General features: G+C 31.6%; 2 protein-coding genes across 3 annotated transcripts in view; both read left to right on the top strand.

The window, feature by feature from the left end:
* Nucleotides 1-27,050, top strand: part of LOC126733538 (putative leucine-rich repeat-containing protein DDB_G0290503) — a 77,194-nt gene that overhangs the window by 5,838 nt on the left and 44,306 nt on the right. The gene's annotated exons all lie outside the window — the stretch shown is intronic.
* LOC126733543 (uncharacterized) lies at nt 11,781-16,092 on the top strand. Its single transcript, XM_050436877.1, has 4 exons — nt 11,781-11,892; nt 11,982-12,150; nt 12,203-12,482; nt 15,943-16,092. The coding sequence occupies exons 2-4, from the start codon at nt 11,993-11,995 to the stop codon at nt 16,009-16,011; spliced, it is 507 nt and encodes a 168-aa protein (XP_050292834.1). The 5' UTR covers nt 11,781-11,892; nt 11,982-11,992; the 3' UTR covers nt 16,012-16,092.

Raw genomic sequence — 27,050 nt, 5'->3', positions numbered from 1 at the left:
TTAATACTCTTTTGTCTTGAACTAAATGTAAATATCCCCTTTTGTTTTGTTTGTTATTAGTAAGAAGTATGAGTTTTTGTTTTAACTACATTTTATCAGGATAATAAAAAATGAAGCAGATCTTTAATATTTTTTATTACAAATATCTTAGACGCTATCAAAAATAAACAAAACACAAATTCTAGGTCAAAACAATAAAATATTAGTGATCAGAAGTTGAAAATTTGTTAAACTTTTATTTCACCTATATCATCTGTAAGACAATCACACATATTTTTCCTTTCGGGGTTTGATTGTATCTCGGAAGCACTATTTGGATCATCAATTATTAATTTTTTCTACCTCTGTAGTTCTTCCAAATTAAACCACTCATCACCAAACTGTTTGTTCAGCAAGTTTTTTATGTCCTTTTTTTTGTTCTCGCTTAATGAACGTAACCCCAAATTCAAATTACCCCATGACAAAGGGTGCCTCTTTCCCTTTTTTCCAACGAATTCTCAAATCTATAGTTCTCATAGCATTTTAAATCAATGGTGTAATGACCTCGAACCTTTTTTTTTAGTAAAAATCATTCGTTTAAATTTCTGGATACCATCCACTTTTTTATAATATTCCTCCAAGCTTTTTACATCTTTTAGAATCCAATCGTGCCCCAATAATCTTAGTGTGCCAAATTTTTTAAAAATGTCATTATATTTCTCTTTGGTGGTTATTACAACATGCTTTCTAATTTCTTTCTCCAGTCGACCGAAAACCCAGTCTGCTGGTAGAAAACTGTGGCTTCGTACTGGAAAAAATAATGTTATGTTCTTAAGATGTCTTGGGGAGTCATTCAAAAGGTAGAACAGGAGCATGTGTATAATGTGGCTATTCTTGTTTTGCCCTCCGCAACCATCGCAAAACAGTCTTAGGGGAAATACATCAGCTTCTAGTGTTAATTTCTTTAAATAGTCATACACAGCAGATCCCACTTCGGTAGAACCTCTTGCTGATTGTGGCTCATCCCATGAGTAAAAAACAGGATCTTTTGAATCTAAAGGTACAAGACAAAAATTGTATAAACTGAGTTGTCTGGCATAAAAGGCATCTTGTATGGGGGTGCTAGGCAAACATTGAACCTGTTGTAGGTCAAAACATACAGAATGACTGTTGTCCTCTTTTTTTCTCAGATAGTCATAAAATGCATTTGCACGGAGTTTATGTATCCTCTGTTTTGTTATTCACTGTTGCTTTTTGGCCTTATCTTTCTCATTTTTTATTTTATTACGCCATAACACGCAGACATTGCAAGCATCCGTAGCTGGAGATGCAAATCCGATATTGAATTCTCCTATAAAAATTTTATAAAACATTGTTTTTTTTACTTTCAAATCATCCGTCACAGAACTATTATAAAGTTACCATAATTTCTTTGCATTTAATTACGATGACAAGTAAATCCTTTTTGACTTTTGTCGGCCATAATGACTTTCTTGTGCAGGCATTTTATTTAAAAATAAATGAAGGCTTAATATATATAAATATAATAATAAATTCTTTGTTTTCGTTGCGATTACCATACCTATTTCTACCTCGGTTTTCTGCGTTCTGGCGTTTTCCCTTTATGTAATGTTTTACACAGGTTCTCTAATCTTCTTTTTGTAATTCCAAAAGCAATAATAAAAAATTATTTGCGATCAATTATGCCAAAGGCGGCGATCAGTTATGCCAAGGACGGCGATCAGTTATGCCAAAGACGGCGATCAGTTATGCCAAAGATGGCGATCAGTTTTTGGAAGATTTTTGTACTTACATTACATTACTTGACGTCTTCATGATCGTTTCTTCATTCGTCTTTTGGATTCTAAATGGTTTGATGTTATCCAAACTGAAGACCCCTTCGTAACGTTTCTGTGATCTTTCGGTGTGGATGTCCTCTTTGACACGATATCGATCATTTGGCAAAATTTCGACTATTCGAAAAGACCCCCTAAACTTTGGTAGTAGCTTCTTACTTTCGTTGTTGGCTGGAAAACTAGTAACTTTTGTAAGAACTAGGTCGCCGACTGAAAAATAATGATGTGGAGCTCTCTTTTTATTAAAGCTAAGGTTTTGATTAATTCGGTTGTCTTCGAGATTTTTAGCTGCTTTTTTGCGGCTTTTGGTTACGTCCAGAATTTCCTCATCTGACATGTTATGTCGATCGCTGTCAGTTTTAAGATTGAAGCCAAGAAGTAATTCTGAGGGCTTGTATTGTGTGATTCGGTGTTTAGTGCTATTTATTCCCTGTTGTATTTGACCGATTTTGGAGTCCCACTGATTTTTATCAATGTCTGCACCTGACGTCGCAAGAGCATCTAAGATCACCTTATTGACCCGTTCGACCTGTCCATTCCCTCTGGGTGTGCCTACAGTTGTTGTAAACAATCGAATACCTTTACTATTCAAGTAGTTTTTAAATTCGCTCGATGTAAATGCGGTTCCGGCATCTGCTATTATACGCCTGGGGTTACCCAGGATGGAGAAGAGGCTTTGTAGCTGTTTTAGCACCTGTTTAGCAGAAGTATTTGGAACTGGATTAATATAGGTAAACTTGGAAAACCCGTCCACAATAACTAACAAATATTTGTTACCATTTTCGGTTTCAACAAATGGTCCTAAGTGGTCCATGTGCAGAGTATGGTGAGGTCTAGCATACTTGGGCAAAGAATGTAGATAACCATGTTGTTTACCACCATGTTCTTTATGATAAAGACAATGTAGACAAGCGCTTATGTATTTCTTTACAAATCGATTCATTTTAGGAAACCAATATGAACGTTTAATTCTATCAATAGTTTTATCGAATGAAAAATGTCCGACATCATCATGATTATTTTTAACGACTTGCCACCTACAAAGTTTAGGTACTACCCATTTACGACCATACGGAGTTATTTTAAATAACTTATTTCCACGAAGGTCATAGTTCTTAAAAATATCGTTTTTATCCGTATCATCACCACTTAATAAAATATCTTTAATATCTTTAATATCAGGGTCCAAGTCTTGCGCCTCCCGCAAATAATCATTTTCCGTTATAAGATAGATTTGAAGTTCATTTGATTCTTTTTCTGGATTTTGAAAATTCCAGCTTAATGCGTCGACATGTTGCATTTGAGAACCTGCTTTATGGCACATTTGAAATGAAAAATCTTGCAGAAATAGAATTCAACGAGCAATACGTGGAATAATTGATTGTTTATTCCAGGCATTTTTGACTGCAGTACAATCTGTAAAAATAGTGAATTCATTGCCTATCAGATAATATCGAAATTTCTACAAAGTTTTTACAATTGCCAGTAATTCTAACTCGAATGAATGATAGTTTTTCTCTGGCTCAGTCATTTGTCTACTAAAAAATGCGACTAGATGTTCGATATTATTTGATTTTTGTGTGAGTATACCTGCATAGCCTTCTCTACTAGCATCTGTATATACAGATGTTGGCAATTTAGGATTAAAAATTGCTAAAACTGGTTTTGATATTATTTGCTTCTTTAGAAAATCCACAATTTTTGAATGTTCATGGTTCCAAGTCCATTTTGAATTTTTCTTTAACAATGATGGTAAGGGAGCCGATATGCGTGCAAAATTTAAAATGAACTTGCGAAAATATCCGACCAAGCCTAAGAATTGTCTTAACTGGTGTTGTGTTTTTTTTAGGCAGTGTACAGGATTGATTCTTGACTCATGGGAATCTGGTGATACCCAGAAGCAAGATCCAAGTTTGTGAAAATTTATAGTCGGATAAATTATCGATTATTTTTTCTATTATAGGCATTGGAAATTAGTTTTTTATAGTTATTTTATTTAATGCTCGGTAGTCTACTACTAATCTCTTTTCCCCATCTTTTTTGTTTACTAATAGGGCCGGACTTGAATAAGGCGATTTGCTTTCTCTAATAATTTTGACATCAAGTAATTCTTTTATAATATTTCTAAAAATGGTGTTATCTTTTTCACTACAATGATAGGGCCTATGTACTACCGGTTTGTTTGTTGTTAAATCGATTGAAAGAGAAACTGAATGTGCCTTTCCTAGTATTTTTAGCGGTTCAAACAGGCATGCTTTATTTTTTTGTAAGGTGTCGTATAACATGTTTAAGTTGTTTGGGGATATTTGTGGGTTTATGTTTATATGTGTAAACCAATCAGGGATATTTTCTTTATTTTTGAAATGAAGGGAATTATCAATTCTGTAATAAACTATATCTTGATTTTCTGTAAAGTTTGATCCAATCAATATATCGAATTTAAAGTTTATATCTTCAAGGACGTAATATTTTATACTAAGGTTAACTTCATCAATCTTTGTCATTTCAGAGACATATTTTGTAATCTTTGTTCCCACTCCCAAAAACCCAGAAAGAGGAATTGGTTTTTTAAGGTCATAAACTTTTAGCTTAAGTGATTCTGCAGTTAATTTTTTTTTATAAGAGAACACTCGCTTCCAAAATCTATAAAACCGTTACATTCATGACCATTAATAATTATTTGTTTGTAAAATTTGGAGTGCGGGTCTGTAGAATTTTCAATAATATTTACGTTTTCTGTATTTAATTTCTTTTGTTTTTGTACTTTGTCTTGATTTTGCTTTGGGTTTAATGAGCTATGTTTTTTCTTTAAGCAATTTACTTTAATATGACCCTGAATATGACAGAAATTGCATGTTTGATGCTTATGACGGCAAACCGAACGATCATGCCCCTTTTTTCCACAAGCCACGCATACAAATTTTTCTTTTTCTACCCCTATTGTTCTGCTTGTGGAAGGTACTGCATTTACTTTATCTTTTCTGTCATGTGAAATTGGTTTAAATTTGAAGATGTTAACGTTATGAGGTTTATTAAGAGGTAAAGATGTATAGGATTTATTTTTCAGATAAGCGCTTAGTGTATTAAGTTCTGACATGTTTGATGCTTCAACAGCTGACGTTATATTATTGTCCCCAATGGCACCACAAATTAAAGAACTTTTATCGGTTTCAGAAAAATTGACTTTAAGCTTATTTATTATAGATAAATGCTTAAAATAAAAGTCGTATAATGAGCAGCCCTCGGTAGGTTTATGGTTAACAATATTCATTAATAATTTAAAAGCATTCCTTTTTGGTTGAAATGTAGATGTTAAAATATTTTTCCATTTTGCCCAAGAAAACTGAGACTCGCTCTCTATATTGCTATCATACCACATTTTTGCAGTGCCTTTTAGTTTATTTAAGGCTTGAAAAGTTGTTAGATTGTCGGGCCATTGATAAGTGTTGGCATTGTATTGAACTATTTCTATCGAATCGATAATATCCATAGTTTTAGGGTCAAAATCGGGAATAATAGTAGACACTCTTGAAATTATACTTGGTTCTACTAATGGCTGGTCGATATCCTGACGTGGAGGTGTATAACTTACAGTTTGTCTGCTGTCCCTCTTTGGTTTTAATTTCTTATGACTTTTCCTAAACCTTGCGTCATTCGATGAAGTACTAGACGATGATGAACTAGAGGACGATGAAGATCGGGACCTCCTTCATCGTTTTTTTCCCCTTCTAGCACCAACTTTGTACAAAACACCGCACAATATTAGTTCAACCACTTCTGATGTGGGCTTTTGTAATGAAAGCCTGTTTCAAATTCACAAACCTTTTAGTGTTTACGCTTGGGAATTCTAATTTATTCTGCCCAAAACTTAAAGATAAAAAAAATGTAATATAATATTCAATCGTCTCGGTGCGAAAACATTCCTTGTTTCCTTCCCCGAACTCGTCGTTAGTATGCTGACTCATAAATGCCTGACTACTTTTGGTAGACACGTGTGATATGACCGCACTACGATCACACGTTTTTTCTTTGAAAATAAGTGATACTGGCAGCTCATATTCCTATTCTTGACATTTGATTTTGCCGCATAGTTTCCATTTCTTTGTGCATCATAAGGCGTTATTAATCGGGATAAAAATATATCTTGCTCTACCTTCGTTTCCCGTTCGAAAAGCTTTTTTTTATTTTTCATCACCAATGATAAAGGAATAGTAGCACACTTAAATTTAGTTTTACCAGAACGATGTAAACAAGTTTTCTTGAAATCCGTACACAAAGGATCTTTATCAACATATCTACAAAAAATATATAACTAGTACTATAAACAAAACAGACAAAAAACAAATCAAAACGCGAACTATTTTATACACTTACAATTTCCTTTTTCGAAGTTTCTTTATACTCCTCTGCTTTCTACCACCACTATTTAAAGCCTCTACAATATTATTGATTTTATAAGCAAACTAACCAAAAAACAATGAAAACATTATCACACTAACTATAACCTCACATTCACATGCACGGTATCATGCCTCTGACTGCAACATTATAGATACGTAAATGACAGTTGGAATGCAAGACCGCACTGCCTAGAACGTAGGACCTATAAGCCCCTTATTAAATATAATCTGTTCTTTTTTACATAATTAGTTTAAAGTATATTAAAATTTAAACCAAACGTGTAAGAAATGAAATGTAAATATTAATTTATGTAAATATCACCTTTTGAGAAAAATCAAAATAGTAAATCCCATTTTGAAAAGAACACAATTTTTTCAATGTAATTTACTAAGGATATATCACGTTTTGTTTCGGTTTATGATGGTCAAAATATGAATTTTAGCACAGATAAACAGATTCAAGACTTAGTATAACAAAACCAAAAAAATGTGAATATCCCCTTTTGAAAAGACACTCCTCAACTATAATGCTATCAGTGTCCAATTTAATATCCCTAATCTTAAAGGCAGACGGCATTATTCTAATGCTTTAACGTTTGAGGATCAACTCTCCTATGTTTCGTTTACCCTTTCATTCGGCCAACTATGTGTTTTTTTCTCCACTAAAAAGGACTTTACGTTTCATAATGGAAATAGTTCGGATCCATTTTCCAGCGGCTTACGGTCATTCAAATCAAAAATAAATAATCTTAGACTTTTACCTACGTTCCTTGGTTAGTGTTAAGTTTTTAGCCTTGTTAATGATTGTTTTTTCAGAGGTTTTATCTTGGTATATTTTTTTTTTGTAATTCTAGTATTATATTTATATTTGAATTGTTATATTATCTAGTATTTTGTATTATCTATTTTGTTTTTGTAAACTGGCTCTGCCGTATAATGAAATAAATAAATAAAATTTTTCTCCGTGAATTTAACGTCAACATATTAAAATGCAGAAAAGAATAACAATAAATACATAATACCATATAATTAAAATTAAAATGAATCTTCACAAAATTCCAATAAAGAATAATATGCCTTTCCCACTAAGAGTGTACGCAGTCGCTGTCTAAATATATTAATTGACGTCTCTTTAATGTTACCTGGTAAAAATTTAATGGTTTTTATTTTTTTTTTCGTATTTCTCCTTTAGATAATCACAAAAGTAAATAGGGCAATGTAATCAGGAAAAAGGGCCCTTTTCAATGAGAGTTTAAAAAAAGTGGCTTTCCATTTGAAAAAAAAAGTTTGGGTTAATTTGGACCCCGCCTGTAGGTGAAAAAATACAAAAACTATCTTGAAATGTGAAAAAAAATAAACAAAAATCGACGGGTCTCAGGAATTTTGCGAGATAAAATTTGATTAGTTTTAACTGAATTTATTCGAGTTAAAGTCACCACACTGTATATGAAGAATACTATTTTGACTTCAGAAATAGTAATATTATAGCGACAACGTATTTTATGAATTAGATTTTGAATATGTTGTACAAAATATTTTATAAAACTTTAGACCCTGCCTTTAATCAATTTATTCCAAGAAAATCCATTAAGAGCTCTAATTTCCTAAATAGTTTTCTCCATATTAAAAAAAAATAATTTTTCCAAAGAAAACTAGTCATAAATACATATTACCTACAAACAAAATCTGAGGTTGATTACTTAATATTTTCTAAGAGGTGAATGTAAATTTCAAAAATGTCACGCTAATTATATAAAAAATTGTTGGTAACAACCCAACAGACAATCCAGCTCATTTTGTGAGATACATTAATGATAAAAAAAAATCAAACATAGTTCCAAATCACAATAGCACCTTGTGAAACCAAATGTACCTTGAAAACCAAACGGCAAAATATTGTCCTAAATATAACTGTTTGCTTAAAATTTTTCTAGCGTATATCATTCAACAACATGGCAACTGCCCAAAACAGATTCATGTCCAAAAGCAAATATTTCTTTTCATAATATTAAAATCCCAGAAATGTATGAAGGTATTTGTCAAACCAGAAAAACTACTTTGTGAAATATTGCTCATTTACTAATTCCAAGCTCTTATATTTTTTGTTTAATTTATCTTTACTCATCATGTATCTATCTATTTTTAAAGCTAGTGACAAAAATAATGTGCAAAATTATCTTGATATCTCTAAGCAATCAGCAATACGAAAGTTGTTTGATTAGTTAATAATCAATAAGTTAATAAACAATCAACTATATTGACAATGTAAAGAAATATTGTCGGCGGGACAATATGGGTTTGCAGCTGGAAAATCCAAGATTACTAACTTAGAGTCTATGAGCTGGATCTGTTGGAGGTTTTAAAGAAGAAAGAACAAGTGGACTCAATCTACACTGACTTCCTAAAGCCTTCGCCAGAGTCAGTTTTGACCTTTTGGTTGCAAAACTTCACAATTTAGGATTTAAAGTTTTACATTAAAAAATTGTGTATTGTTCGGTTGTACGCTTTCAACTGGAATATGGAATGCTGGTCTGGTCTCCTATATATGATCAGTATATTAATTTCACCGAGATAGTTCAGAATAAGGTTCTTAGGTATGGTGGTTAGAAAATAGAAATTCCACCTGCAAACACAGACAAGAAAGTAATTTTGAATAGATTAAATGTAACAACACTTTATGACAGACGAATTCGTTTGATTGAACTATAAACTTAAAAAATTCTGTCCTTAATATTTCTATATTGTACCTCATTTTAGAGTGTAATGAATAATTAGATTTAAAAAAAATATATTACCACTAAAATACTTTAATAGGGTGATCCCATCAATTTATTGAATACAAAAAAGTAAAAATATTGAGTAAAAAGTTAAAAAGAGCACAGGCAGGTTTCTCTCGATTTTTGAGAAAGTTTTATAATCTCGGGAAAATAACTTAGGTTATCAAAACATCTTCACCATTAAAATATTGGGCAAAAAGTCACTGAAAAAGAGTACCATATAAATCGACTTATCACAATTTTTAAAAAAGTTTAACGACTTTAGGAAAATGGTAAAATCTGACTAAAACTCATCAAAAAAACATCAAACGCATTTGGTTGGTAGACCAATTTAGGTGCAAATCCTGACAGTCAGCTGAATACCACAACCTTATTGAATCCGATTCATATGCAACGTTATTTTAAATGACAATTTTTTTAAAACCTTTTACGTGAAATTTTTATCATTTGTATATAAAAAAAGATAAACACGTTATTTGGAACTATGCCTACTGTAAAAAAATAAAACAAAGGTATTTCTCCATATTTTGGCAAGCCACCGCACACACCGGACTTAATAGTGTTTACATTGAAATAAAAAATTGGATAACATTGTATTCCTAACAAACAACCCGATAAACAATTAACGTATGCCAAGCCAAAGGTATATTTTTAGCAAGGATTCTTGTATCACACCCAAATGCTTTCACGCTTCTTATAAGTTACACTCGCACCGGTGAGCATTGAAGCATAAGGAAACATTTGTATTTTCTGAAGAATTCTAAAATGCTTTTTCCACAAAATTTTATAAGAACCTATTTAGGACCTTCTTAGGAGATATTACCAGCGGCGATTCCTCCATTGGGTCATTTTAAATGCTTGCAATTATTCCCAAAGGCCTGAAAACCCCAAAAAAGCAATTTGTAACCTAACAGAATTGATATTTTCCGCCATACAACCAAGAGGTCAGGCGTAAGGAAATGAATTTTCTCTCAGCTGCTATCACTGGCTCGCTTGAAAATTTAAGGGGCCTTGACTAATTAGAAGCAATGCAAGTTTATTTATGCCTGACTTCTTGATTGGGTATGAACCTTAGTCTCATATATTACATCTGAGTTTATCGAAAGTTTAACGAACAAATTTCTAAACGCAGTAACTTGTATGATCCACGGGTTTGGTGACATAAGCCATGAGCTGACTTCAGCAGAAGATTCCTACCTTAAGTCAGTTTATGGGAGTCTGCTGAGGTAAGGCCATTCCTCTGGTGAGTATAATAGACGAGCATAGCATTTCCATGCCATGCTGAACATGTGGTGCCTGTGGTCTCAGATAATGTCTGCTTAGTTTTCGCCTCGCGTTTGCAGATTTTGTCATTCAGAATTAAGTTTATTTCTCTTATTGTGAGGAACATCTGCAGTTTCGTTATCTTCAACTCCAGTATGGTCTGGTATTCCTGGCCAATTTCGTACCGTCCTGGAGCTACCAGAAAATGAAATAAATTTTGATCTTTGTTATCAGAGCCGATGATCTTGGAGCACTCCGTATACTAGTGGACGGTTTCTAGACTTCTTCTTATGTTATACATACTTATTCTTAGTCAGATATGATAAGGTAGTAGAAATAAATGCATCGTCGTTATTGGCTTCGGTTTTGAGTGCTGGACACTTCCCGATAACGTGGTCTGCAGTTTCATCCTCCTTCCAACACCGTCTGCATTCCGGGTTGTCTTATATACCTACCTTGTGAAGATAACTTCTTAAATGCCAGTGCCCGGTTAAAAGACCTATCACTCGACACATTCCGCGTCTCTTTAAGCGCGATAGTTATCTAATGAGACTGGCAAAGGGCGTCTCACACATATATACTTTAGTCCGTCTCATGCCAGGTGCTTTCGTCTACCGGCTCACTTGTCAGCAGACTCTTCATTAATGCAATAGCTACACATTTGAATATGATGATTATATGTTCAGTGTCAACCAGCTGTTTCACAAAACCTCTAGCAAGAGAGTCCGGTTCCTCATTTTCAACGTAGCCTGAGTGACCAGATACCCAGGCAAACTGAATCGTACAGCTCAACCTTATTTAGTTTCTCCAGGACCTTTATGCACTTTAGCTGGGAGCTCACCTTTTCGGCTGTAAAAGCATTAATGGTAGGTCTGCTGTCCGAGCAGATTGATACCACTGTAGTGCGGTGTCCGCAATTTAGGATTTTCTCTCCGTATTTCAATGCAACGAAGACTTTAGCCTAGAAGACAGTAGCGTGCTTCCGCAGCAAATATGCCCGGGTATATGGGATCCACTATAGAACCCTGAACCAACTCTATTATTCATTGTGGAGGCATCTGTTATAGTAGATGGCTCCCTCGTTTAGCAATTTAGGCACATGGAGTGCTGCCACTCCTCTTTGCCTGTGATATGGGTTACAAAACCCTTAAAATATATTGTTTCAGGTGACACATAGTGTACATATATTACCATCAGACGATGGTCCCATATGTGAGAAGAAGTTTGACAATTAACAGATGAGTAGCTCTAGTGAAAAATCTTAGGAGACATATCCCACGTGATCTTTAACCCCTATACTTTTTCCAAAACATTTAATGAAAAACTGAAAATTTTGGTAATTTTAACTGGTATCTTAAAGCCGGAAAAGAACTTTAGAATATTTAAGAAAAAACTAATAAAACTTGCAATAATTTCAAAGCTTATTTTTATAGAATATACCTCTTATAAGAGATTCGTGCTCCACACACTTAATACACCAACTTCAAATAATCGTATTTTTAAATTGTACCCTCCCTTCCCCTCGACCTAACCAGCATCCCAAATAGAATTTCCTTAGGCGAAATTCTTAGTGTATTTTAAAACAACCTTAGCGTGTACATCTCGAACGATTCCCAAGTAAGTTCTTTCATATATTTCGTCACATTTTAAGGGAATTCGGAATCACATGTCTTAAATATCCCTCCCCCCTTCTCAAAAAATTTCAGTTCTGTCAACAATGTGTGAATCCCTGGTGCCATTTGGGCCTCCGAAAAGACGCAAATCTCCCAGGCGCCATCCGCCCGAAGAACAACCCGCACCAAGCAGTTCCACTAATGGTTCTTCCTCTACAGTCGAAAATCCCAATACTAAGAAAATCCCGATGTTGATCAGAGGGTAAAAGTCAGTTTCACTGGAGAGTTTTTGGTTAATAAGTTACTCCTTATAGTATCGGGGTTCATCAAGTGATCCCCAAGGAGGCCACCCGAGACGTCCTTACTGGTAAAGTTCCTTTTTACCTGGTGGATGATAAGGATGGTGTAACTTTATTCCCTGCCAAGCATATTTTTACAGCTTTGAAGTTGGATCAGGAGAAGATCGAGCAGTTAGAGGATTACAGTTGTTTGGGGGCTCACGAAAGATTCTTGGCTGAAAAACCCCGTAGGAAGGAAGGTATGGGGTATAGGAGGAAATACATTTCGCCAGAATTGATTTATCGTGGGATTTATGTAAGTTATGCTTACCTAAATGTGTTTGTTAATTTCGTGAAGGCGTTTTACATGTATCATTTCATGTTAAATGAAAACAGAGTATAGAACTCTCTAGTATTGAGAAAGGTAACAATTTTAAGCACTTATTGCTGTTTAAGAGCAATTGAAAAAAAAGAGGAGGGTCTTTATGTTTCTAGTTTCATTCTACAACCAACAACTTTCCCTGAACTAAATAAAACTAACGTTTGAATAAAATTTACTTAAAACGACTTTCTACTCTTTTCTAAAAGAAAATGTTGCTACTTTTAACGCTTAACCTAAAATTAAAATACTGCGTTTTAAAAATTTTACAAAATAAATGAATTTACTTTTTGAGTTTCAAAAGGTTACTTAACTGTAAGGAATATAAAATTATTAAAAATTATTAAAAAACGACTGGACGATCGTAATTTTTAATACAAAAATTAATTATAAAGAATTTGGAAATTTGCAAAATTCTAAAATTCTAAAATTCTAAAATTCTAAAATTCTAAAATTCTAAAATTCTAAAATTCTAAAATTCTAAAATTCTAAAATTCTAAAATTCTAAAATTCTAAAATTCTAAAATTCTAAAATTCTAAAATTCTAAAATTCTAAAATTCTAAAATTCTAAAATTCTAAAATTCTAAAATTCTAAAATTCTAAAATTCTAAAATTCTAAAATTCTAAAATTCTAAAATTCTAAAATTCTAAAATTCTAAAATTCTAAAATTCTAAAATTCTAAAATTCTAAAATTCTAAAATTCTAAAATTCTAAAATTCTAAAATTCTAAAATTCTAAAATTCTAAAATTCTAAAATTCTAAAATTCTAAAATTCTAAAATTCTAAAATTCTAAAATTCTAAAATTCTAAAATTCTAAAATTCTAAAATTCTAAAATTCTAAAATTCTAATATTCTAAAATTCTAAAATTTACTTAAATTAAATTTACTCTTTAAATTATTATTAAAATTGAAAGGCCAGAAGAAATTTGAAATGTTCAAGGGAAATTTTGAGAGATTTGAGATTTTTCGAACTTCTAAGTGCCACTTCTTAGAACGTCTAAGTCATATGACTTTCTTAGTAGTATAAAACAGTTGAGGATGACCTAAATATTTTAGAAAGACTGAAACAAAATTAGGAATCGTTTTTCAAGGGAAAAGTTTCAAATTTTTTTTTCAAAATTTTTGAGAGCCATTTTGGAGCACCTCGTAATCCTTAATTGTTAATATAAGTTGCCTAAAAATAGTTATTAGAATTCTAAATTTTCACAAAATATTGTGGAATGTACAAATTTAATTCTAGCCCACATTTCTTAAAAATCGTACTTTATATTTCTTATTTCTGCGAACGTTTAGGTGAAAATTAAAAATGTCTAATAAAAAAGTTGTAGATCTTTCTAAAGCTCTAAGTTTTAGAGGATCAAAATCTTTATATTAGGCATTTTTCCATTTCAATAGTAATGAAACAAACTCTCAGTCACAGGTCTCAAATTTATTTATTTATTTAGCAGTTCCAACAGGCAAAGCCCAGTTACAGGAAAATCTACAATTAATGTTTTGAAAGTGTAAACAAGTATTAAATTACTATAAATTAAATAACAAAAAGAAAGAAAAATAAAGAAATATAAGGAAAACTTAAATTACTATAGTAACATCATGTATATATCAAAATTAAAGGAGATGTAAATTAACATTAGAATGAACAAAGAAAGGGATTCATGGGATAAGGGAAAAAAGGAAGAAAAAAGGAATTATGGTAACTGTTCGTTTGTCAGAGACAAAACTAGATCCTTTATGGAGCATAGAAATATGTCACAGGTTGATGATACTGAATTAAAAATTCCGCACATTTGATATACGGGATCCTGAAACCTAATGTTAGTTCTGGCACGATCTAAAGCAAAAGTGATATTTGCTTTAGAAGCAAATCGTGGTACATGAAATAGAATATCGTTCAAGAGAGGAGGAGAATTTATTTGATTATTGACCAACTTCCATAAGAATGTTACAAAATGAATTGTTCTCCTCATGGCCAGAGATTGCAGATTAAATCTACCTAACATCAGATCATGATCATGTCCCCTAACAGGATATATTCCATCCTCACGAAACATAAGAAACTTTAAAACCCTTCTCTGAACACTCTCGATGTAGCCAACATGGCATTCATAGAAAGGACACCACACCAAGGAACCGTATTCCAGTCTTAATCTAACAAAGGAAAAGTACAATAGTTTTATTGAGTTTGAGTTGTTAAAGAGTCGGCTATTTCGAATGACAAAACACAGAAGTTTCAACAAGGAGGTCACTGTCTGTTCAATATGTGGCACAAATGTGAGCCTATCGTCGAATACAACCCCTAGATCTTTAATAGAAGTACTTCTACAGAGGATTTGATTGTCTATATTGTAATTAAACAAAACAAGATCCTTCGTTCGGTGAAAGGAGATCACACAGCATTTCGAGATATTAAGACATAACTGATTTCGACCACCCCCTAATTAGGTCCAAGTTATTCTGTAAGAACAAGCAGTCCAAGATACTATTGATACACCAGAATATTTTCAGATCATCAGCATAAGCTAGTCTAAGGCAGGAAATCAATTCTATAAGATCATTAACATAAAAGATAAAAAGAAGTGGCCTGAGATTGGATCCCTGTGGGACTCCAGAAGTTAAAACAAAGGTATTAGATCTGCAACCTTCCACCTCAACAAACTGTAGACGGTTTGAATTTATGAAAATAAAAGTCAAAGGATTACACGCGTTTCGCGCATACTAGGCATCATCAGATCCACTGTAAAAAAAAACAGAAACAATAAGCTGTATAAAAACTTATCATATAAAGCTTAATGTTTCTGTTTCTTTTTACAGTGGATCTGATGCCTAGTATGGGCGAAATACGTGTAATCCTTTGACTTTTATTTTCATAAATTTGAGACCTGTGACTTAGAGTTTGTTTCATTACTATTGAATGTAGCCGATCATTTTTCATTTTGTCGATGTTTGATCGCTCTAAAAGTACCCCCATTACCCAGGTGGAGATTGCATTTTTTTTTCGCTTCTCTACTATTCAACCGTTGGATTACAATTTTTTTCCGATTTAAATTAATACAATTAGCCCTATAGGCAACAGCTGCTTAAATTACAACTTTTATTTTTTTTATAACTTAATAACATATAAATATTTCTTGAAGAATACCACAATAACATCCTCATTAAGAATGCAGGATCGCAGAATCTCCAATTAAATCCCGTTCCAAAAACCGGTCAAGTAATTTCGGTATTCTGGCGACCCATAAACATAAATTTTTGATCTGTTACTTCCAAATTAACGATTTTTTTAATGCCATCGAAAGTAGGTAAAAGAAATCCGGTATAAAGGCATTTTTCGTTCAACATCGTCATTATCACTATAAGATAAGAAGATTTCTACTATGTATGTACTTTGTTACAGTTAACAGTCGATCTGGACATAAGAATAAAAGCCCTGATGCTTCTATGTGAGGAATATTTGAATCATTAAGGGCTGATGCGATATTTAAATGCTTATATTTTTTATAATTCTATTTATAAGATTGTAAATAAATGTTATTTATTTATATAATTATTGATATTATTTCTGTTAGTGATCCTCGGTACATATACCTACTGAGCCAATCAACATGGTAATCTTTTGTAGTAATTTTTTTCAATGATAAAATCAAAATGTTGAAAATTCAAATATTTGCGAATTTTTGAAAATTTTTATAAAATGCAAATTTAGGAATTTAAAATTTTGTAAGCAACTTTTTGAAATCAACTACAATATTCGGAATTAAGAGATTTTTTAAAGGAAACATTTAAATTTTAGAATTTGGCAATTTAAGAATAAATTTGTAAGTTTATGAAGTTTCTAATGAAAAAAAAACAATTCTTTAAATAATTTAAATTTCCTTTTGAGAAAATATGAATTTGGATACAGAAGAGTTTAATGACCAATAATAAGGATTTTTTTTTCTTTTAAACATCAAGAAAACTCAGCTCTAAATTAATAATGCTGCATTTTTCAGTATTGTCAAATATTAACTTTTAAATATAAATACACAGCTTCTAATTTTTCAGAGAATTTGTTTATTGTGATACGTATTTATAATGTGCCATATTGAGGAATAAGACATTTACGAACTTGTCAATTTGGCAGTTAAGGAAATTTGCGATATAAAATCCCGGGTCAAAATCTCGATTTAGATTAAATTTAAAATGAACATTTTTGATTTTTGGATTTTCTTCTTAAGTGGTCACAATAATTCCAAATGACTCTTTAAAAATATACAGCTGGGTTGTGTTTTAATAATGAATAAAGGGTTTTTTTAAATCCTCGGACACGTCATTCTTATTTTTAAATCGGGAATATTTTGACATCTACTGTAAATATACAGGGAGTCGTTGTTTTATGTATAATAAACTATACTTATCTTCAACTGTTCATGAAATAATTATGTTTAAATGGCAGTTCAAGTTTCAATTATTTAACCGCATTGTTAATTGAAAAGATTTTCAATGCGTTTAACTGAGACTCAGAGAATCGAAATATTTATTATGCGTGACTAGAACACGCATCAAAATTAGAATAATTTTCAAAAAATAAATATCCATACAGAGAACCCATAAGTCTTTCTACAATTAGTAGAACTGAGACGAGAGAAAGAGTAGAGAGACTGGAAATTTTAAGGATCTTGGCAGGCTAGGAAGGACTGCTTTTCCCAACCTCTTAATAAAGACTGATATCCTGGCTTTATTAAATTAAAAACTGAATACAAATACTTCAAATACTCACCTCACTTTAGATAACAAGCTTTATATAGCAATTGTATCAAAATTATTAAAGAACGAAAAGTGAAACTTTCATAAAATTTCATTATTTTAAAAGCTACTAGAGCTCCGCCAGACAAGTATATTGAAGGTCAATCTCAGAATTATGAAAAGGTAAATGAATAGACAGGGATTATTAATAGCAGTAATAGGACCATACTTCTATGAACGAAGTTTGAGGGGACAGCGGTATCGTGACTTTTTAGTAGACGATAGGACGCCTTCCCACTATTCTGCGGTTTTTATAAGATTCCCAGATAATGTTTACCCAAACTGATGGATAGGCAGACATGGAAATAGAGTGGCCACCTAGGTCACCCGACCTTCCATTGGACCACTTTCTTTATCATTATGTCAAAAATGAAGTGTAGCTAAGCCACACAGGCTTGACATCCTCAAAGATAAAGTTCGTAATGAAATTAGGAATATTTCTCCAGGCACAGTTGAAAATATTCAACAAGATCGACATCGATCGTCTGGGATATTCTCAGAGCTCTTAACTTCCAGCATTTGATAGTGAAGTATGTGGAATGTAATTTATTAAACGTAATTAGTTCAGTTGAACAGTTGAAGATAGATATAGCAAACTATACATAAATATGTCCGGAAGAAGGTTGTATTGGGAAAAAAATATGTCACACTTTTTTTACGACATTTTGTATTTACATTTGATGTCAAAATATGCCAGATCAAAAATAAAATCCACGTGTTTGGGGATTAAATAAAAGGGGGAAGTATTTAATCATAGTCCTGTATATAAACGTTTCACTGATTCAACCAGTTTATTGAAAAAATATAAAAAGTCAAAAAAATCTAAAACCTAATTTTAGGACCAATTTTAGCTATTTCGTACTACTAATTTTATGGTAAGCTCAAAGGTTCAAAAAAATACTTACCTTTGTTGGAATACTTTAATACGAAAAATAAAATTCTATCTATTAATATGGTATTCATTTTCAGCTACTTTTTTTCAACTAATTTAAAAGAAAAATCAAAAACTAAAAAGATCTTACCTTTGCCTTAATACCAAATAATTTTCAACAAATTTAATGGAAAATTTTAAAATTCAAAAAACTGAGAATTCCTAACTAGGAATTTCAGAAATTTAACCCAGTTTGCAAATTTATAAAACACAAATCTGGAAAATTTCAAGTTATATAATACTATGTTTCAAGTTTAAAAACTTAAAATATATATATTTTTAAACTTTAACATTGCATATACAGGGTGTCCCGGTTCATGTGGGAAATCTCTCGGATTCAGGTAGAACATCGAAAAATAATACCGAACGTTCCTATAAAAAAATTCGTACAGACCTTCTTTACGAAGATACAGCCTCCTAAAGGACGCTGCTGGAAATTGGTTTTTCATAAATTACTTTTAAGCTACCCGGTAGAATTTAATAAAAATTTTAGGTGATGAACACTATTAGGGACCTCTTAAAATGACATCCTTAAAATACATTTACCTTGTTTACTTTACCAGGGGCGGACTAGGTTGTACACTTTAATGCGTATATTTTTAACATCCTGTATGTTAAAGTCTAAAAAAATAAATTTGGATACCTTGAACCCTAGGCTAAAAAAAAGGTACTCTTGTTCATTATCGATAAAATGAACCGTTTTGGAGAAAAAAAATAATAAAGGAGCCAAGGTTTTTTTTTAATTTTTTTTAAATGAGATAAGTACGCTAGTTATTTAAATAACAGAGAAATTTCAATGTAAGTCATTTAATTTAAAATAATACATGTTCCTAAAAATACAGTGGTGTCTTGAAAAATACTTTTACAAAATAATTTAAAAAAAACCTATGATGAGTGTATGTTTTTAAATCAGAAAAAACAACTTACAAAAAAATGCCAAAAACCAAATATGTAAACAAAAGTTAAATTCTTCAATACGAGCAATAAACAATGAATTATTAAAAACTTCATAAGTAGGTTCGACGTGGGCTCTGGGAACTCTAACACATTCGCGGGTACCACGAATCGAGGACTGCTGCACTAGCCACAATAACCCAAGATTGTTTTTTATATTATCACAATGAAATGTAATTTTCTGGAGCAGTTCTTCCCGAGTATCGACTGGGGTGGAATACACCAAGGTTTTGAGGTGACCACTGACCCCATAGATAAAAATCTAATGGCGTTAGATCGGGAGACCGAGGAGACCAAGCAACAGGTCCTCCTCTACCTATCCAACGGTTTTCAAAAGGATTATTTAAGTGGTGTCTTACAGCAAGGCTAAAATGGGGTGGGGCTCCATCATGCATAAAATACATATCTCGGCGGGTTGCAAGGGGCAAATCTTCTAATAAATCTGGAAAATTGTTCTGGAGGAACTCCAAATAAAGTTCTCCGTTTAAACGTGGTGGCAGTTCAAATGGCCCAATCAAAAAATTTCCAATAATTCCTGCCCAGATATTTATTGATTGGAATTGATGTGGATGATGAGAAATAATAGTATCACGGGGATTTTCATCAGCCCATACATGCGAGTTATGTAAGTTTTCAATTCCATTTTTTGTAAACCCTGCTTCATCCGTAAAAAGAATAGTGCTGATAAAGTTAGGGTTATTTCGCTGCTGATCTAACAGCCAGTTTGCGAAGTGTATTCTAGGAGCAAAATCTCTGGGCAGTAGTTCATGCACTTTTTGTAAGTAATATGGGTACAACAGTTGTTCTTGAAGTACCATATGTACAATTGTTTTGGACGAATGAAGCTGAGCAGCTAATTTTCGAGTACTCGTTGTAGAAGTGTCAGCTACAGCGTCTAAAATATTTTCTTCCAATTGCACTGTACGTGCTGTTCTCCTCCGACCACCATTATTCTTTTTTTTTCAAAACATCTTAAAATTGCATTAAGGAAATTTAATAGTATTACCTCATTAAGTGGAAAACAGAAACCTACCAGTTTTCCTTAGACATTGATCAACACGTTGAAATGTTTTCTGATCCGGAATAATGAGATTGGGAAATCTTTCTTCGTACAATCTTTTTGCTTCCAATGCATTGCAAGACGCCATACCATACATAAGATGCATATCTGCATACTCAATAAAAATAAACTCCATATTTTGACGTAATTTAAATTAAAAGTTACCAAAAAATGTTATCAAATAAAGGATGAATATGTTGACTAAATTTTAAACGTTTGTAACAATAATGCGTTCAAAAATGCAAAAATTCCGATAAATAAGTCAGCTACAATACAATTGGTTTACATTATTTTTTTAGTTTTTTTTTATGTTTAGATTTTATCTTAAGAATAACAAAAAGAAATAAACGTATAATAAATAAGAAATATTTTGTAAAGGTATTTTTTAGGACACCACTGTATTTTTAGGAACATGTATTTTTTTTAAATTAAATGACTTACATCGAAATTTTCTGGTCTTTGAATAACTGGCGTACTTATCTCATTTAAAAAAAATAAAAAAAAACATTGGCTCGTTTATTTTTTTTTCTCCAAAACGGTTCATTTTATCGATAATGAATAAGAGTACCTTTTTTTTAGCCTAGGGTTCAAGGTATCCAAATTTATTTTTTTTAGACTTTTACATACAGGGTGTTAAAAATATACGCATTAAAGTGTACAACCTAGTCCGCCCCTGGTAAAGTAAACAAGGTAAATGTATTTTAAGGATGTCATTTTAAGAGGTCCCTAATAGTCTTCATCACCTAAAATTTTTATTAAATTCTACCGGGTAGTTTAAAAGTAATTTATGAAAAACCAATTTCCAGCAGCGTCCTTTAGGAGGCTCTATCTTCGTAAAGAGGGCCTGTAGGAATTTTTTTTATAGGAACGTTCGGTATTATTTTTCGATGTTCTACCTGGATCCGAGAGATTTCTCACATGAACCGGGACACCCTGTATAAAAACGATCTCGGATTTGAAAATTTTAAACTTTTCATATGCCAATTAAGTAATATTATATGTAATTTGCAAATTTTACTTTTTAGTCTTTAAAAAAAAAAGTCCTTAAAGAGCCTTTTTACCAAAACTGAAGAACTAAACACTTATTTACAACCTACAATAACTATAAATGTTGACATATTGAGCCTCTAGAAAAATATGAAATCGAAATTTCATATTTGTAGAATTTATATTAAAATATTTTTTAATTGCTTAATTTCGACTAAACTTTTATTTTATTGTAGAACACTCAAAAATGCTTGCTTTTGAAAAATAAAGTACATACTAACAAATTAACAAAATTTTGATGAATTTAATCTAAAGCATTTACCTTATTTACTTATTAAAAATTTGATCATTTATAGTTTTTTTTTAATTTAAAAATTAATAGTAAAACTTTCCTAATTGGAAATTAAGAAATTACGATTTTCTTCTTTTTCGATTTTAAGAATCTAAGTTTGTAAATTTAAATTGCATTGAAATTTAAAATATTTAATTGTTTGTTTCGAAAAATATGCAACTAAAAATATAGAAATCTTAGAATTAAAATAGTAGAAATTAGAAACTTTTAATTTTTGATATATATTAGAAATTGTGTAACTTTACAAAACATTTTTGCTTAACTAATTCAATAATAAGATCAAAATATTAAAATTCTATCACTTGTTTTAAAGCTAAAAAAATTGCTTAAAAGTTGTACTAAGCCAATCATCATGATACTCATTTTCAGTTGTTTTTATCCAACTAACTTAATGGTAAAATCAAAAATTCTTACTGAGATTTACAAAACTCAAGAATACAATAAATCTTATTTTTCTTGTATTGCTTGAATAAACATAATTTATATTTTTTTCTATCGACGACCCTCCCGTACATTATAAAACATACGTAGCCGATCCGAAAAGGATTTTTTCCTTAAATGTTCCAATTCCCGTCTTTATCCGACTTAATGATTGAAGCAGGTGGTTACTATAAAACTACAAGGCTTAGTAAAGAAATGTAGGCTGGAGCACAAAAATACGTGAAGATTTCATATTTGTCAACATTGCCAAATTTTGATTCTTAGAATATATTTTTATAGATATGGTGTTGCCGCTGCAATGTAGAACTGAGACCAATCTTAAAAATTTTAATGGAATACTTTTTATTTATTTTGTTTTTTTTGAATCTACATATATACTTCCTTGTATCTTCGTTTATTTTTAATACTCTTATAAGATAAAGATAAGAGAAAAATATTTGGTACTTTATTTTTCGATTTGCTTAGCCAATACCTTTTTGCTTTTTTCCGTTGATTTTACGACTAAAAAGTTTACCATGGCCATCATTTGCTGGAAATCCTTTATAGAGTTGCTGCTAGAATTATCGTATCGTCTGCATGTAAGTCTGTATTTACTACAATCTTTTGGAGATGTCTTTTTGGCAACTATTACAAAAGTTGAATTTAACCAGTCGGTTAATTTTACCTGAATCGTATATTCGGTTAAACAGATAGATATATGAGATGTTTTGGGTCAAATCTTTAAGAAATTCTGCATGCATGTTGTCATTACCGAGAGTTTTTCGGTTTTTCATTGCTTTCAAATAATGGTTAACTTCAGATTCAAGAATTTCCGCACACGACCAGTCTTCCCAACTGATAGATTGTCTGCCTGATGAAAATTTACAGTCATTTAGAGCATGCATACTTTTCGTTTGTATCCTGTAAATACTAGATACCCAGTTCTCTTTAGCTTGTCTGCATTATTGTTTAATAGTGTTATTTGTTTTGGTGTACCTTTGTTGTTGTTGTTTGACTATTGAGATTCTTTTGTCCTTCGCAAGGCAGAGTATCTTATCGGCCACCCACGAATTGTTATATAAAATACATGATTAATTAGATATACAGTGTCGCATTGTAAAGTTCCGCATAAATTCGATAAAAATTAGAGACATGATTTTTTGAGAAAACGCTCGGACCCGTCGATTTTTATTTTAAGTTGAGCATTATTTTACATAAATTTTTGTATAAAGGGTGGAACAAAAAAATATATGACGTCATCGGTCATTTTTTTAAATGGAATGCTATATTTTTTATTGCATTTATGAAGTACGTCTATTTACAAATTAGGGTAAAATTAAGGATAAAAATAATATTATAAACACTACCAATTGTTTCTATTTCCATGATTGCACTTATAAAGAATCTTCATTTTCGAATGTCACTGTCAGTTCGAAAATTAATAGTTTTTATCAGAATAAATTATGGCTAATTTAACGGAAACCCAACGAATTGAAATTTTCATGATCCTAGGGTACAGGGATCGAATGCGCACGCAAAAAGAAGTAAGTGAACTGTTTAATGCCAAATACCTAAAGCATCCTATTTCTCAGTCAACAGTTAGTAGAATAGAGCACAAATTCATAACTTCAGGTCATGTTAGGGATTTACCAAGATCAGGTCGTCCAAAAATTTCTGAAGAAATAAAATTAAACGTTCTGCTTTCCGTCGAAGAAAATCCAAACAATGCAACTTCACAAATTTCAGTTAATAATAATATAGCCGGAACGTCAGCAAGACGCATCTTAAAAGCAAATGAATACCACCCTTATAAAATTAGACTAATACACGAATTAAATGAGGACGATCCTGATCGAAGAAACCAATTTTGCGAGCAAATGATGAACATTTGCAATAATAACCGTCAGTTTGTGTTACGAGTTTTGTTTTCGGATGAAGCAACTTTTTGTTTAAACGGTGTCGTAAATCGGCAAAATTGTCGGTCAGTGTCAAATCCACATGGGCAATTGAAGCTCATACACAGTACCGTAAATCTATTAATGTTTGGGCTGGTATCGTGGAAAATAAAGTAATAGAGCCATACTTTTTCGAAGAAAACTTAGCAGGACAACGCGATTGAATTCAAATCGAAGCCTTGCTAGAATACTACAGTTAAAAAAGTTAATAATAAGAAATAAACCATATTATTAAAGAAAATTTTGTCGAACTTTGTAGGTTATTCAATGATGTCTAATGTATGGCATTTTTATTATTTAGATGTTACAACACAAAAAATTATAGAGGGTGTGTCATGTACCGGTGACCAAAAGCAACTTTTTTATTACTTAATTTTTTGATTTTTCAGAACATTATCGATATATTTCATAGACAATCTGTTTCACAGATATTAAGTATTTTTCGATTTACTGCAAAAATTCGTTGCAACACACTCAATACTTATTTCTTACTGACATACCTTCTTACATACACCTTCTTACTGAAATAAAAAAAAATAAATCAAATTGTGTTCTTCACTTTGGTTTAAGATGCTTGGCCTTGGAAATTATTATCTGTCAACAATAGCTATCAGTGTCTTAGTCGTTTGAATTTTGTTACCTGCTTATCAGAAAAATGGTGTACTTAACAGAAAGGCATAAAACATAAATTCTACAGAAGATTGGTGATGGAGATACACGGACAGAAATGCAAATTGCTCGCTTATTCCATGAACCATTTTCCAATTTTTCTTCTATATCCCAAGAGACGATTAGTGAAATAGAAAAGCAGTTTTGCGAGCTTAGACATATAAGGCATATTAAAAAAACAGCTGCGAATGCAGTGATGATACCAAATTAGACATTATACATGAGTTTGAGGAGAATTAACATACTTCTGGTCGAAAAGCAGCGCCAATGTTCGATGTTAGCCATTCATCAATTATTCGAATATTAAAAGCAAACCCTGAAAAGATCAATGTTTGGGCAGGAGTTATTGGAGATTATATCATAGGTCCCTTGTTCATCGATGGCAATTGAACAATGACAATTATTTAACACTGCTCTAAAGTAATGTCGTGCCAACAAACTTATATTTTGATCCAGCAAACCACAAGTTCGAGCGAAGATCATTATGGTTTCAGCAAGATCGAGCAGCATTACCAAATTAATATCCGACAGAATCTCAAGCGAATATTTTCAAATCCGTGGATAAGGAGATAAGGATCGATGGAATGGCCAGCTCCCTGATCTGAAATCATTAGACTTTCCTTTTGTGGGCATACGATCATAATTTAAGATTAGGATATTGCTAGGACTAGCATATTGAACATCTCTTACATTAATATTATTTAATTAAGAGATAAACACTATTACTTATTAGTTTTTTAGTGTGTTGTAGTGAATTAATGTCCGTAACCAAATAATTTTCTTTGTTTTTAATAAAATAATTTTTTTTTGCAATAAATCGGAAAACATATTTAAAATATGTCTAGATAATAAAAACAATTCAAAAATTTATATATAGGGTGTCGCATTCAAAATAAAAAAGTTGACATTGACCAGTACTTCAAAAAACCTCATATTTCCCACGAAAATATTACAATATTCAAGCCTAGAACTTTTCTAGTACTTAATCAGGGACAGGTGAACCACGGTCGTTCTTGGTACTGTAGTCGAAGTACCACCACTTCTTCATCTTCCTTTAGTATTCCATCGACACGCGAACCGTCGCGTTCTTTGTTTTACGCCATCGTTAACATATTTTCAGTTGTGTTTACCGGTACAAAATAAGTGGGTTCCGTGAGGATTTACTTGCTGTTTTGTTGGTTTTTGTGGTTTTAATTGGATGGTTTTCTTGTGGATTTTTTCGTTTCATTTGTAAGTATTGGGCGGTCAGTTGGATATTGTTGAAAGAAGAATAGTGGTTAATAGAAAATTATATCTACCCGCTGATTTTACGAGGGATATTAATATTCCTGAGATGATTCTAAAGGGTATCTGTCACGGTCTATACCTATATTTAATTTTCTTGAAATGTATAAACTTTGGTATGTTCTTATAAAGAATGTAATTATCATACAATTGATATATCCTTATCTAGTACGAATTGAAACGTTTATTGATTTACAAACAAAACTTTATATTAATATTTTGAATAAGAAAAATAATAATATGATAATAATGTATTATGAATTAATTACTTAACCCTATTAATAAAGCATACAAAAATTAAAACTAGACAAATATGCCTCGAAGGATGGCTTGATACAGTTAAAAACTAATAATTATTTTCGGTGTTTAGGAAGAAAAAGAAGTGTGAAGAGCCAAATATAATAAAAAGTACATAATAAAAATGAACGTAAACCAGTAAGAACTATTGCATAAAATCTAGACTAGGTCTGAAATATAAAAATAAAACTTAAATATAATAAAATTTTAAAACAGTAAAAATAAACTATAGCTAAGGTTAAATTAATAATATTATTCATTTAATTTAAAAATTAAATTTTATCTGTAGTAACATATAATTAAATTAAATTAAACTTATCCTGAGGTTAAAATTATAAAATAAATCCATACTAAAACTGCGGTAAAAAGAATAATATATAAAAGAAATTCACTTGTATTCCCTACTTATAATAAACTTTCTCAAGAGCTGATTAGGGTTATCACAGTTCTTGATGTTAGCTGGAAGATTGTATAAACTCCAATAAAGCTCAAAGGATCAAATTGAGCATTTGAAATGTATTGTACCGATTTATTAAAATGTAATCATTTATTTAAATGTAATTTTTTGACACAAAAAACTGCCTTTTAAAAAAATTCCTTATCGTGCATAAGCAGTTCTTTTCCTATTGACAGCAGTCCCCCACACCATCGATGTCTATATCCCGACATATTTTACCAAATATATTGTTCTCACAGATTTGGTTGAATAAGATGCTCTTTATTTAAATCCACCTACATCTATTTTATATCTTTGCATACTATAATATAAAGCATTAGTTTCGGTCGTAAACAAGATAACATTAGATTTCTG

The sequence above is a fragment of the Anthonomus grandis genome, chromosome 2 (genome assembly GCF_022605725.1).
Source record: "Anthonomus grandis grandis chromosome 2, icAntGran1.3, whole genome shotgun sequence".
NCBI lineage: Eukaryota > Metazoa > Arthropoda > Insecta > Coleoptera > Curculionidae > Anthonomus > Anthonomus grandis.
Note: the sequence above shows the minus strand (reverse complement) of the source record. Positions and strands in the feature narration are given on the sequence as shown.